Source organism: Cololabis saira, chromosome 3 (assembly GCF_033807715.1).
Source record: "Cololabis saira isolate AMF1-May2022 chromosome 3, fColSai1.1, whole genome shotgun sequence".
NCBI lineage: Eukaryota > Metazoa > Chordata > Actinopteri > Beloniformes > Belonidae > Cololabis > Cololabis saira.
Genome location: NC_084589.1, coordinates 25,485,183 through 25,498,635, shown reverse-complemented (window position 1 = coordinate 25,498,635; position 13,453 = coordinate 25,485,183). Strand labels below are relative to the sequence as shown.

At 40.9% G+C, this 13,453-nt stretch overlaps 1 protein-coding gene across 1 annotated transcript; it reads left to right on the top strand.

The window, feature by feature from the left end:
• Nucleotides 1-4,995: 4,995 nt before the first annotated feature.
• On the top strand, nucleotides 4,996-12,936 carry pdp1 (pyruvate dehydrogenase phosphatase catalytic subunit 1). Its single transcript, XM_061716784.1, has 9 exons — nucleotides 4,996-5,070; nucleotides 7,387-7,672; nucleotides 7,753-7,920; nucleotides 8,394-8,605; nucleotides 9,702-9,783; nucleotides 10,148-10,242; nucleotides 10,352-10,520; nucleotides 10,603-10,821; nucleotides 11,610-12,936. Exons 2-9 carry the CDS (start codon nucleotides 7,421-7,423, stop codon nucleotides 11,988-11,990), a joined length of 1,578 nt encoding a protein of 525 aa, XP_061572768.1. The 5' UTR covers nucleotides 4,996-5,070; nucleotides 7,387-7,420; the 3' UTR covers nucleotides 11,991-12,936.
• The last annotated feature ends 517 nt before the right edge of the window (nucleotides 12,937-13,453 follow it).

Sequence of the window (13,453 nt, the reverse complement as noted above, 5' to 3'; positions counted from 1 at the left end):
GGATTTTACTCTACACTTACAGTCAATATGGTTGAGTCACCTCCTCCTTCCTGCTGGTTTGTCGCTGAGCGGCGGAGGAGGCTCTGAGTCATCTCCTTGACAGTGGGAAACAGGCCACAGATTGATGGTGGTGTTGAAAAGAGAATGGCATGATTACACGCTTTTATGCTGCACAAAGAACCCTAAACACACAGAAAGTACACATGTGAGTTATGATGTGTGGGGTCATGTGTGCTGCCGCATGGACATGTGTCACGTTTGTGTGTTTGGGAGGAGTCAGTGAACGGCTTCCTGCAGCTTCCAAAAGCCAAACTGAGAACCATGTAGGAGGCGAAGGAGCGGATGAAGCTCTAGACCTGCTCAACGTGGAGCCTTGAAACTGTGAATGTCTGCACTCCATCCGTATCTGTATCCCAGCAACTCTTTCCACAACAGCACACACACACACACACACACACACACTGTTGTGGCGAGTACTCCAGATGTGGGGGGAGAAGTCAAAAGGTTGAACAAAAACAGGGAGAGTAAACTATGTGATGGATGACAACCTCTGAATATCAAACTTCCCCATCAGCACGTGTACACTGTTCCAGCTATCCGTTAATCACTGTGCTGGGGAGACCTTTTGTCCTAATATAGAAATACTATGTTAATTTCTTAATTCTTAATATTAAATAATTGATTTTAGTATCATTATATGCCTTTGAATTAAAAAGTAACTTTAAAACGAATTTTGTTCCAATCTAAAGCTCTTATAGCCTGATCTGATGAGTTGAAGTTTGTGCAGCGGGGCAAGTAGTGGCTCTGCTTGTTGTCAAATGAGCTCTTGCTGTTTAAATTCATTCTGTCATTTTGATTATGTTGGATGATATTTATTACACATCCTGCATCTTAATTCCACAGAAAAAGAATAAACATCTAAGCAAGTTCCTTTGCAATAAAACATCCCTCCGACATCTCCTTTAACAACTGCTCCTGGATTGACATCAGCCCCTGCAGTGGAAACGTGACACAAGATGCAGCAGTGTTTATTGAGTGATAAACACTGCTGTGTTAATCAATGAACTCATCTAAACCAATCAGTTTAACAACACATCTTCGGAATCTTTTGAAAACACTCAATAATAAAACTTTGATAACTGTGATCAGGTGTTGTTATACGTTCCTATCAGTTAGAAATAAACAGAAACGATATCTCATTCTAACACTAAAGCAAGGTTGTAGTAAATTAAAGTAATTTCTGTTGAATATTATCAGCAACATAAAACATCCTCTCCCCAGTCACGCGACATATTGCTTCTGTTCCTGTAGCCAAGAAAGTGTTGAGATTACACTTCCAGAGAAGCTTTTGTTTATTTTCCAAAGAAAATGTCATTCTGTGTCTGATTTGTGCCATTGTTTAAGTTTGCTTTTCCTCAGAAAACGCCCCCAAACCTCTCTCTGATTCTGCATCCTGGTTTTTGTACTAACCTTATTCAGTTTACAAATACAATAACTACCATTAAGTAATTAAACAGAAGATTTTCAGAAGGTCGCCAGATTGATCCCGGCCCTGTCACACTGAGTGCCCCATTAAACCAGCCACCAAGGGGTCACTAGCCAGTACTCATGGTAACTGTTCCAAGCCCGGAAAAATGGGGTAGTGTGTGTCAGGAAGGCCATCCTCATCAAATCAAAACGTGGAACACAATGATTCACTGTGATGACCCCTAAAATTGAAAACATTTAAAAAACAAAACAAAAAAACAATTGCTCTCTGATAGCACACAGGTAGTCCCAGACATTTCAAAAAGGGGAAAGTGTTTCATGTGAGCTGATCTCTTCAGTTTGATACTTGGTCTGCGTTGCAGCGCCATCTAGTGGTGGAAAACAGACCACTGTCCCACAGTGGGGGAGTGTATCCTGACATCCGCACTTCAAAAAAAAAGGAATATCTTTGAGTAAACTAATGGAAGTACTGCAGTATTCAGAAGTATGGAGGTGAGTTGTCAGCCCGTATCAACCAAACCACACAATAAAAGCACCAGGTTCTGTGGGTTCTGACTTTAATTCCTTATACCGAGCTTAAGCCACATTAGTTACAATATATAAATCCAACAGAAAAGATGTGTAAAATATGGCTAAAGATTAATAAATATTTAACATTGAGACAGACCTCTTAAAAAGGAGGACTCTGCTCATACACTTGAGTGTAATCACACTACCACAGAGTTATGACCCTGTGATTCATGACAGCATCAGTGTTCAGCTATTACCAGTAAAGGGAACGATAAATCAATCCAGAGCCAGAACACAGTTAAGCACAGAGCTTTTAAAAGAAGCAGTGGTGGAGTTCAATGTCTTTTTCAAGGTTCAGCAACATCAACTCAGGTCAATCCAGCCAAAACAGTGTTACATTATATGAGAAAATGCTGTTCATTAGTACTTCAAGTGGTAAACCAGCACAGTCATCAATGGATTATGTCAGACAAGCGTTTATGTCTTCACTACTACTTTAAATATTAGTGCAACTACAAATGCATGGAGTGCTGCTGGGTGTATAAAAACTTTAAATATTACTTTAGTCTTTTCTGTGGGCTACAGTGTAACATTAAATCACTGATTCCCAACCCTTCTTGCTCATAACCCGTCAAAATTATGAAATGTCAGCTTTTGACCTCAATGTTAAGCTTATGCTTACTGAACCCACATTCACTCCCTTATCAGTGTTTTAGTGTAACAGAATAGCTTTTTTCTCAACTCCATGTATTCAACAAAACGACACAAAAGAATCATTGTACATCTCAATGGTGGTTCTACACGCGAGCCGCATCAACATTACATGAATCCTCCGATTGCAAACACCTAAAATCTCACACATCAACTATTAAATCTAATCATGACAATTTAATGTCACTTCAGGGTGCTGGAGCAGAGCAAGCAGATGCCACTGTCAACGTAGAACCAGTACTTTGGACAGTAATTTAATTTATTATTAAGTTATTTATTAAAGGATTTCTTATTATTCTTATTAGTAACAAGAATACCTGAGTAACAGGCACACACAGAAATTAATATGAACAGGTGCAATTCCTTGTAACACGAGTCCCTCAGAAAAGATCTAGAAAATGAAGTTGTGTTTGGGATGCAGAGAAAGCCTTGGTTCACCAGGCTGAACTCATTGTTTCCCACTGTGTGACGGATCAGGTGTGGGCACTGAATTCTGATCCTGGAAAGCTGAAGACAAGCAGGCCTTTTTCTCCTCCAGCAACCCCTGTGTTTGTCCCAAAGTGACTACTTGAGCGGCTGGTGCTGATGAACCCCTAAAAAATCCCTAAAAACATGTATACTTCTTCTTTTCTGCACAAGTATAACCTTTGTTTAAAAAAATGCCACCTCTCATTCCAGCCTATCCGGATAAATAAAAGGATCCAGCCAAACAACATGCAGTCATGAGTCTGGAAGGACATGATTCCTCTCAAAATAGTATTTTCGTAGTACCATCCAATGTTTCTTTTTAGTTAACCAAAAATACACCAAAATATAAATAGTTAACTAAAAATCTTCCTATGTGGCTAGCTACCTGGGACAGAACGTGTCCTGTTGTTTTTCTGCCCCGAGGGAACCAACACCACAGTTACAGATTAAAACCACTGACAGCACTCGCATAAGCTTGCAAGGAAATGCTGCTGTCTAGCCTTTCCAGGGACACCTTGTGGGTGTCTGGAACTTCTCCTGGACCGGACACAAACAGAGAGAAATATGAGAGCAAAAAGCAATGGAAATCTGAGGTCAGAGACAGAGAGTAGAAACAGAGGAGACAACATTGGTGTGGCATGCTGCTACAAGGAGCATATTTGTTTGTCTGTGTGTTTCTTTGTTTTTTAAATCATTAAAAGGAGTGGTTAATATCTAAAAAAAAAAAAAAACCAACAAAAATAGATCAAATTTGGAGGCAAGTCTTCTGAGCCAGAAGCCTTTTGGGATAAGAGCATACTGGTACAATATAGGCATTTTAATAAAAAAATATTTTTTTTATTTTAATACCCCTTTTCTTGATGTTGCCCAGGGACCAGACCACCCCACATCTTTGCCCTGCATTCACACAATGAATCTGCAGACCATATAAACCATTGTATATGTACCTGTCAACAAATATTAAAAAATACAACAAAACAAACAAACAAAAAAACCCAGAAAAACTCTGTTTCAAATAAGAACCATACATCTACAATAATTGTAGTTTATAAATGTTTGACAGGTAGTTATGTTGGATTTCTCGTAAATCTGTCTTAAAATGTAAGATACTGGACCTCGGATGGGCTGGTGGGGACAGCAGCGGAAAATTTCCCGTACAGGACTGTCTCAGAAAATTAGAATATTGTGATAAAGTTCTTTATTTTCTGTAATGCAATTACAAAAACAAAAATGTCATACATTCTGGATTCATTACAAATCAACAGAAATATTGCAAGCCTTTTATTATTTTAATATTGATGATTATGGCTTACAGTTTAAGATTAAAATTCCCCGAATATTCTAATTTTTTGAGATAGGATATTTGAGTTTTCTTAAGCTGTAAGCCATGATCAGCAATATTAAAATAATAAAAGGCTTGCAATATTTCAGTTGATTTGTAATGAATCCAGAATGTATGACATTTTTGTTTTTGTAATTGCATTACAGAAAATCACAATATTCTAATTTTCTGAGACAGTCCTGTACTTTTAAATCCAAAATTTGACAGGTATGCAGCCTCACACGTGTTGGTTGGACATTTAAACTGGGAGTTTTAAGGCTGATTTCTGGTTCCACGTTACACCAACGCAGAGCCTACGGCAAAGGGTACGAGGCGACGCACACCGTACGGTGCGCGTCGCCGCGTACCCTACGCCGTACCCTACGGCGTGGATTTAACGCAGAACCATAATTCAGGCTTTAATGGTACGTTTGTTGCGTGCTTACGTGACGTCATCGCGTACGTGACGGCTCAGCCAATCAGCGTCCAGCTTGCGGCGCGGCGCCCAGTAATAATCACGCTGGGGCGTCAAGCCATGAACTTTAATAACTTGCTCGCAACCTTTCCTTGAGGTAGGTCTTGTTTTGACTCCACTTTCTTTTTTTTCCTTCCAAATACAAAGTTCTACGTGATTACATATAGACGGTTTATAATCGTCATGTGTTATATAAGCAAACCCTTTATAATGAGTGGGTGTAACCTCCCCACAACTAGCTACAGTTAGCATTAATCCCACTGCTTTCCCTCGCTGACTGACACTGTTTGAATTTTAGAGTTTATTTTATGCCATATTTGAAACATCGTGACATCGTTTATTGGCCTCACTCAGCTCTGGGATGATGTTGACTCGTGGATTTGTAGTCCTGTTTTGCTATTAGCTATGAGAGGCTAGTGATGTCAATAATGATGGCAACTTTGTGGGAGCTGGAGTTGAGCCGGCCTCCCGGGGTCTGGGGACTCACCAAGGTGGTTCTGGGAGCATTTGTGGCTGAATCTCCTGCTCCATGTTAGTTATTATCAGTACTCGAGTTGTAAAAATAAATCAGGGGGGATGGTGGATTTTATCATATGGGGACAGATAATTTGTGCTGATTACAAATAATATAATATATTACAAATAATAGCACTGACCAAAACACCTGCAGAAATACTGCAGGAATGACATAGCAGCAGTTAAATGCAGCCTTCTGTAAGCTTTAAATATCCACTGGGCTTACATCAAATACATCAAAACACAACAATAAAAAACTGTTTTCTGAACTTATCAATATGATTCTGTCCTTCACAGGATAAGTAAAATGGATCACTGCAAAAACTCAAAATCTTAACAAGAATATTTGTCTTATTTCTAGTTAAAATGTCTCATTTTAGTAAAAAAATCTCATTGCACTTAAAACAAGACTCATCACTGGAAAAAACAACAATTTTCACCTGTTTCAAGTAGATTTTCACTTGAAATAAGTAGAAAAATCTGCCAGTGGAACAAGATCTTTTTGCTTGTAAGAAGATAAATCTTGTCCCACTGGCAGATTTTCCTACTTATTTCAAGTGAAAATTTACTTGAAACAGGTGAAAATTGTCAAATAAGTTATTTTTCTGGTGATGACTCTAAATGTTGAAATAGCAGTAAAACCACATTCATGATGAAATTACATAAGGGATGGAAAGGGGGGATGGCAGTTTTACAGGGGGGATGATTTTGACCGTTTTTATTTCAGGGGGGATGCCATCCCCCCTCATCCCCCCTCAACTCCAGTACTGGTTATTATAGTTTGTCACTGTCACGAAAAATGCCCCAGTATCCCAAGTTGCAAGTGGAGCTATAAATTATTTGAGCTGCTGCACATCAGCGTGACATGGAAAAAGACTTTGCATTGAGTGGCAATGTAACAATAGATGTCAATTAGGAAATTAGAGAAGACGTATGGATGGACGCAACAAGGTTCATTCGGCCATGACCTGTCACAACATTTCTGGAGGACCACATGTCAGAGCTGAATTACTGCGTAAAGCTATTTTTAACCAGGCGTTCAGCTCAGCTGACCGACACTTGCAGAGGACTGCAGAGCTCCATGCAAGCCAGGTTACAGCTCCACTCGAGTTTAACATTTCAGAAGAATACTATATATATACTATATAGACAGTCATTGTGTTGCATGAAGCTTTATACTACCCCTATCTGAGATTATGGTACAGAAGTATTGATATTAGAGCTACAAGACTAAACCCTAGGGTTGAAATATCTGCATCAAATGCTGTTTTCACAGGATGTTTCAGCAAAAAATAAAGTGTTGAGTCAGGAATTCTCTCCAAAAATCCTATATACATGCATACACTGCTCTCCACCTCAGATCTCCTCTTCCACTCATATTCCTCACCCCTTTGATGTCTGCAATTGCCCTTCCAAGGACAGGAAGATATAGTTTTACATGCAAATTAAATGCAAACTTTTTTTAAATCATTTAAATATTTTATATATTTTGTCTTATATTTGGTTAACTAGCTCCAAGACATGTTTAATATGTTTTAAACAACAGAAAAATGTGATTGCAGTTTGAGGGACGTGTAGGTTTTACACATCCTTTAAAGAAAATGTTAAATTTGTAACTCGTTTAAACCATTGATCTGATCAAATCCAATTTGAATTGTCCCAGCTAAATATGAAGATCAAGGATAGCTTTCTGTTTTTGGATCAGTTGTTTGGACTTATTGTCCAATTTTCAAGAACTGCCAGTCCGTCCCAACTGCAGAGCATCATCACATCATTTCACTTTGTTTGCACAGCGTTTGCTTAACGGTGCATGAAGAGGACACTCTGTTCTCTGCAGTGTCTCGGCTGTTGCTCCTTGCACATTTAACTCTACAGTCTAGATCTCATCCTTCAACAGGTGTGTGCACATCTGTGGTGTGCTGTGCTCAGCAATGCCCCTGACATCTCAGCTGCTCAGGGGTTTCCCCCGAGCCAAGGTGTTTGCCTCCAGTCTGTTACCCTGCCAACACCATCAGTCCCAGTTTGGTCCTGTTGCTTCCCACTCTTCCTCAAGACAGCCGTCCCACAAATGGCAGAGGCGCCAGCCATCGAGAAGCTACCGGGCGTCCTCCGTGCTCCACAGTTACATCCTCACGCCCCCTCAGGTCAACTCCATTCTGAAAGCCAACGAGTACAGCTTTAAGGTTTGTGGAGTCGCATACTGAAAACGCTTCTTGTCATCTGATTGTTTACATTTTAATGTTGCCACCTGTTGTGATTCTAGGTGCCTGAGTTTGATGGGAAGAATGTATCATCAGTGATGGGTTTCGAAAGCAATCAGCTTCCAGCTAATGCTCCCATCGAAGACCGGAGAAGTGCAGCTACATGCCTTCAGACGCGAGGAATGCTGCTGGGTGTCTTTGATGGCCATGCTGGTTGTGCCTGTGCTCAGGTGACACTCAAAGTTTTATGTGTTCTGCTGTCCTTTTCTTTTGGGATAAATATGAGGCAGTTTGACATACCTAACTCTTTAAGGTATTACAATGTATCCATTCATCTATAAACAGACCTTTTCAGTTTTTATTTAACTTAAGACTTCTCCAGGTTGGTAATTGTAGTTTTCCCCCCCAAAAAAACTTTGTGGTAGCCCAGAGCAGTTTCACAGTTAACTTCCTACTTGTTGAATATGAGATTGCATCCCTTGAAAATGTGATTCACTGCACAGCTACATTTACTAGGTTCTTTCTGTACCCATGTTTTACCTTTCTGTCAAGTTTAACAATTTCCACTTGTTGGTTTTTGTGTATCTGGATGACAAACGGTGCATATATGGTTGAGAGAGCTTTGCAAGTTAATTTGGTAGTTTGTTGTATGTGTTGTTGCAGTAACAATATGTTTTTCTCAAACATGCGACTCCCATCCCAGGCGCTGAGTGAGAGGTTGTTTTACTACATAGCCGTTTCACTTCTTCCCCATGACACCCTGTGTGAGCTGGAGGCTGCGGTGGATTCCGGGAGACCCCTCAGTCCCATCTTGCAGTGGCACAAACACCCTAATGACTACTTCAGCCGCGAGGCTCAGACCCTCTACTTCAGCAGCCTCCGAACATACTGGCAGGAATTAATAGACCTAACCAGGTGAAGAGCACATGACAGTGTATATCCAGCAACACTACCTGTTTCTCTCTCTCTCTCTCTCTCTCTCTCTCTCTCTCTCTCTCTCTCTCTCTCTCTCTCTCTCTCTCTCTCTCTCTCTCTCTCTCTCTCTCTCTCTCTCTCTCTCTCTCTCTCTCTCTCTCTCCAGCTGATTGTAGGTAAAGTCAAACACTAGAAATAAAAGCAGGTCACGTCAGATCTCAGTTTTAAATTTCTGTTTGGCGAGTAAATCACGAAGGTTATCTGCCAGACTGGTGTTTTTAGATTCGACCCCGCGATTATCCCAGGATGAAGAACGCGTGTTTAACGCTCACTGGGCAATATAAACACGAGATGTGTTATGCATCCCCGGCGCCTGAAGCCAAATTGAGGGGAAACGACTCTGGAGGCGTTATCGTATGGTACTGGGTAACATGACGACCCACTGTTTCGTCGGCCTTGCTGGCTTCACCAACATCAGAAGAGCTGGATGATGCAGGTGGTGGATCCATGCTGAATGACGACAGGGTTTGAGTAGCGCCCAAATCGTGTTGCACAGATATACGATCAGCAATCTCCCTCTGCCACTCCTGCTTTTGTGTTCATAGAACGCAAATATCTCCTTTCTGAGGCTCTTAAGTTTGTTAATGACCCGAGTTTCATGTCTTGCAAAGTCACAGTCATTTTAGTAGCCAGCTGCAGATTTTGGCTTTGTAAAAGCTGTTTTATGACATCTACGGCTCTGAGGATGAGGAGCTTGCAGACAATGAAGGTAAAAAAGACAGGTGACACACTAGAGTAAAGTGTTGGACGCAGGGTACCCGCCAATGTTAAAGGGGCTAATGGTACATAAAGCTGCGTCTTGGGACACTTGTGCGCGCGCACACACACACAAACACAGAGCATTAAAAGTATTATTTTATTTTCAGTTCAGTTCAGTTGTTGGTAAACATTTCAAACTGGACTTTCTGGTTTCCTGTTGTGTAACTCCTAGCAACACGCCCACACCAGCATTGGCCCGTCTGTTGTTGCTTTCCATTTCTGACCTTTGGGCTCTCTTCCATCTTCCTGCCTTATATTGTTCTCTGTTTGCGTCCAGCCCAGGAGAGGTACCGGACACCCGGGAGGCATTGCTGAACGCCTTCAAGAGGCTAGACAACGACATTTCCCTGGAAGCTCAGGTGACAGCAGCTTTACTACATTTTCCCACATGGTACAAAAAGATCTGTGCCAGTTCTGTCCTGCTCCAATATTCATGGCTACATGGATATTGGCGAGACTGAAAACTCGCTGCCCATGTCCATGTGCACTGTTAAATGGCAAACCTATGAGAAGACGGTTATGCCAGTGGCATTTAAAAAAAAAAAAAAAAAAAAAAAAAAGATTTTGAAGTATGAATAAATTTGGAAGTCAACTCTTTCATGAGTTCAGAGTGCCAGACTTGAGTACTGCTTCACACATTAGAGATATTGAATATTGTAATTAATCCATGCTTGTAACGATAAGAATGTGAGCATCCAAATTTAAACTTCTTGTGTCTTCCAGGTTGGAGATCCAAATGCATTTCTGCACTACTGGGTTCTCAGAGTGGCCTTTTCTGGAGCAACAGCTTGTGTGGCTCACATTGATGGATCAGACCTGTACGGAGAAGAGTGCATTGTAACAGAGCTTTAAAAAAAAAAAATCTCAAGTTTGAGCTAAACTGTATTTTCCCACATCTTTCTGCCTCTCTTCTCCCCGTTTATGAAGCTTCATAGCCAATTCCGGAGATGCCCGAGCAGTGTTGGGGGTGCAGGAGGAGGACGGTTCATTCAGCGCTCACACACTCTCTAATGACCATAGTGCCCAAAATGAACAGGAGGTTGCTCGGATACGGAGCGAGCACCCACCGTCAGAGAGGAAGACCGTCATACGTCAGGTACTTGGTCTATTTGTTTGTTCAGTGTGGTTTTTACTAAAGCATCTATTACAACCCCCCCCATTGCTGTGTCCATCATAAGGACCGGTTACTCGGCCTGCTCATGCCATTCCGTGCATTTGGGGACGTGAAGTTCAAGTGGAGCATCGAGCTGCAGAAGCGCGTGCTGGAGTCTGGGCCTGATCAGCTCCATGACAACGAGCACACAAAGTTCATCCCTCCTAACTACCACACACCGCCGTATCTGACCGCCGAGCCTGAGATCACACACCACAAACTTCGGCCACAAGATCGCTTCATGGTGAGAGGAGGGAGCATCACAGTCTTATCATTTGTGTCTATAGAGCAGGTTGGATATCTAAAACGGAAACTAGCTTGTGACACGCAAAAGACTCAATTGAGACGAATTATGTACAGTGGGGAGAACAAGTATTTGATACACTGCCGATTTTGCAGGTTTTCCCACTTGAAAAGCATGTAGAAGTCTGTAATTTTTATCATAGGTACTCTTCAACTGTGAGTGATGGAATCTAAAAAAAAAATCCAGAAAATCACATTGTATGATTTTTAAGTAATTAATTTGCATTTTATTGCATGACATAAGTATTTGATCACCTGTCAACCAGTAAGACTTCTGGCTCTCACAGACCTGTTAGTTCTTCTTTAAATTAAAGAATAAAATAAAATGCAAATTAATTACTTAAAAATCATACAATGTGATTTTCTGGATTTTTTTTTTAGATTCTGTCACTCACAGTTGAAGAGTACCTATGATAAAAATTACAGACTTCTACATGCTTTGCAAGTGGGAAAACCTGCAAAATCGGCAGTGTATCAAATACTTGTTCTCCCCACTGTATCTTCTCGACTCATGACTGCCTGCTGTGAGGAAAATAATATATATTTTTATTTATTTATATATATATATATATATATATATATATATATATGTTTTGTACACTCAATTTCTAGTGGGGAGTATGTTGGGTTTTCTGACGGGCCATGGTTCCCGATGAAGTTAAGTGTGTTTAAGTTTAAATCACTTATCTGATGGATGTTTTCATGACCATCACTCTTCTCTGCTGGTAGGTGATCGGCTCTGACGGCCTCTGGGAGACCCTCCACAGACAGGAAGTGATTCGCGTTGTGGGAGAGTATCTAACAGGGGTTCATCAGCGCCAGCCGCTCAAGGTTGGAGGCTACAAAGTCACTTTGGGACAAATGCAGGGGTTGCTGGATGAGAGAAAGGCTCGCATGTCTTCGGCTTTCGAAGATCAGAACTCAGCAACCCACCTTATGCGTCATACGGTGGGAAACAATGAGTTTGGCACGGTGGACCATGAGAGGCTGTCAAAAATGCTGTCACTACCCGAGGAGCTGGCTCGCATGTACCGTGATGACATCACCATCATCATCGGGCAGTTCAACCCTCACGTAATCGGAGCACAGCGACAGGAAGAGCAATCCTGAGCTTTTCAGAAGCCATTCACTACTGTCGTACCGACACGCGCACACACACACACACTTTTGCAAATGTGCGCTGTAGACCTGAGATTAAGCACAGAAACCACATAGAATATCTGTCTTGCATTTTTAACTACCTTTGTGTATAGAAGTTGTGTGTTTATATATGAATTGTTACAGAGAGCCTGTTTTTTTTTTTTTTTTTTAATTTCTATTTTATTTTCCATATTTTTATTGGGTTCTAGATTCAGAGACAAATGTTATTTATGCTGCCAGTCTCGCTAAGCAGCTGTTTTCATACACATTGTTCTGTGCTGTTGACATCACGCTGTTACAAATTACATTTGGTGCCAAAGTAGGTTCAGCCTCCTTGTGTGCTGAAAGGCTCAGCAGGGTTAAAATGACAGAAAGAATGAAGGTAGTGGTTTTCTTGAGTGAAGAGGCCTTGGTGAACAGTTCTGGACTTGAAGTGGACTGGTTGAGGTATATTGCAGTACTGCTCTCTTTCGCTAGCTTTTTTTTTTGTGTTCTGGATCCCAAACACAACTTATTCACTTTCTAGATCTTTTCTGAGAGACTTGTTACAAAGACTACTACACCTGTTCATCTTCATTTCTGTGTGTGCCTGTTTCTCAGATATTATTGTTATAATTTCTGTCCAAAAAGCTGGTTCTGCATTGACAGTGGTAGAGCTCTGCTCCAGCACCTGACTGACATAAAATTGTAATGATTAGATTAATAGCTGATTGAGGTATTCACAATCAGGGGAGTCTTATGTGTCATCCGAAAAAAGCAGATCTGTTACTGTAAAAACTTATAAGGGAGTGAATGTGGTTTCAGTAAGCAAAAGCTTAACATTTGAGCTCAGAAACCGACATTTCATCATTTTGACGGTTTATGAGCAAGAATGGATGGGAATAAATTATTTAATGTTACACTGTAGCCCACAAAAGCACTATTTTGTAAGTAGTAGGGAAGACAAACGCTTGTCTGACATCATCCATTGACGACTGTGCTAGTTTACCACTTGAAGTACTAATGAACAGCATTTTCTCATATATTGTAACACTGCTTTGGCTGGATTGACCTGAGTTGATGTTGCTGGACCTTGAAACAGATGCTGAACTCTACGACTGCTTCTTTTTCAAGCTCTGCGCATGACCGTTTTTTTTAGTGAATGAGCAGATTGTACATTTTAAGAGGTCTGTCTCAATGTTAAATATTTATTCATCTTTAGCCATATGTTACACATCTTCTCTGTTTGTGTGTGTGTGTGTGTGTGTATATATACATATGTATTGTAACTATTGTGGCTTGATTTCTGTATATGGAATAAAGTCAGAACCCACAAGAACTGGCACTTTAATTGTGTGGTTTGGTTGATAGAGATGGTGGCACACCTCCATGTTAGTGAATGTTGCCACACTTTGAATGACTGGAGGTCTGAGTGTCAGCAGGTTTAGGGGCTC

Coding starts and splice junctions, on each gene's coding strand:
- pdp1 (XM_061716784.1), top strand. CDS start 7,421: ATGCCCCTGACATCTCAGCTGCTCAGGGGTTTCCCCCGAGCCAAGGTG. Junction 9,784..10,147: donor ACATTTCCCTGGAAGCTCAG/GTGACAGCAGCT, acceptor TGTGTCTTCCAG/GTTGGAGATCCAAATGCATT. Junction 10,521..10,602: donor GGAAGACCGTCATACGTCAG/GTACTTGGTCTA, acceptor GTCCATCATAAG/GACCGGTTACTCGGCCTGCT.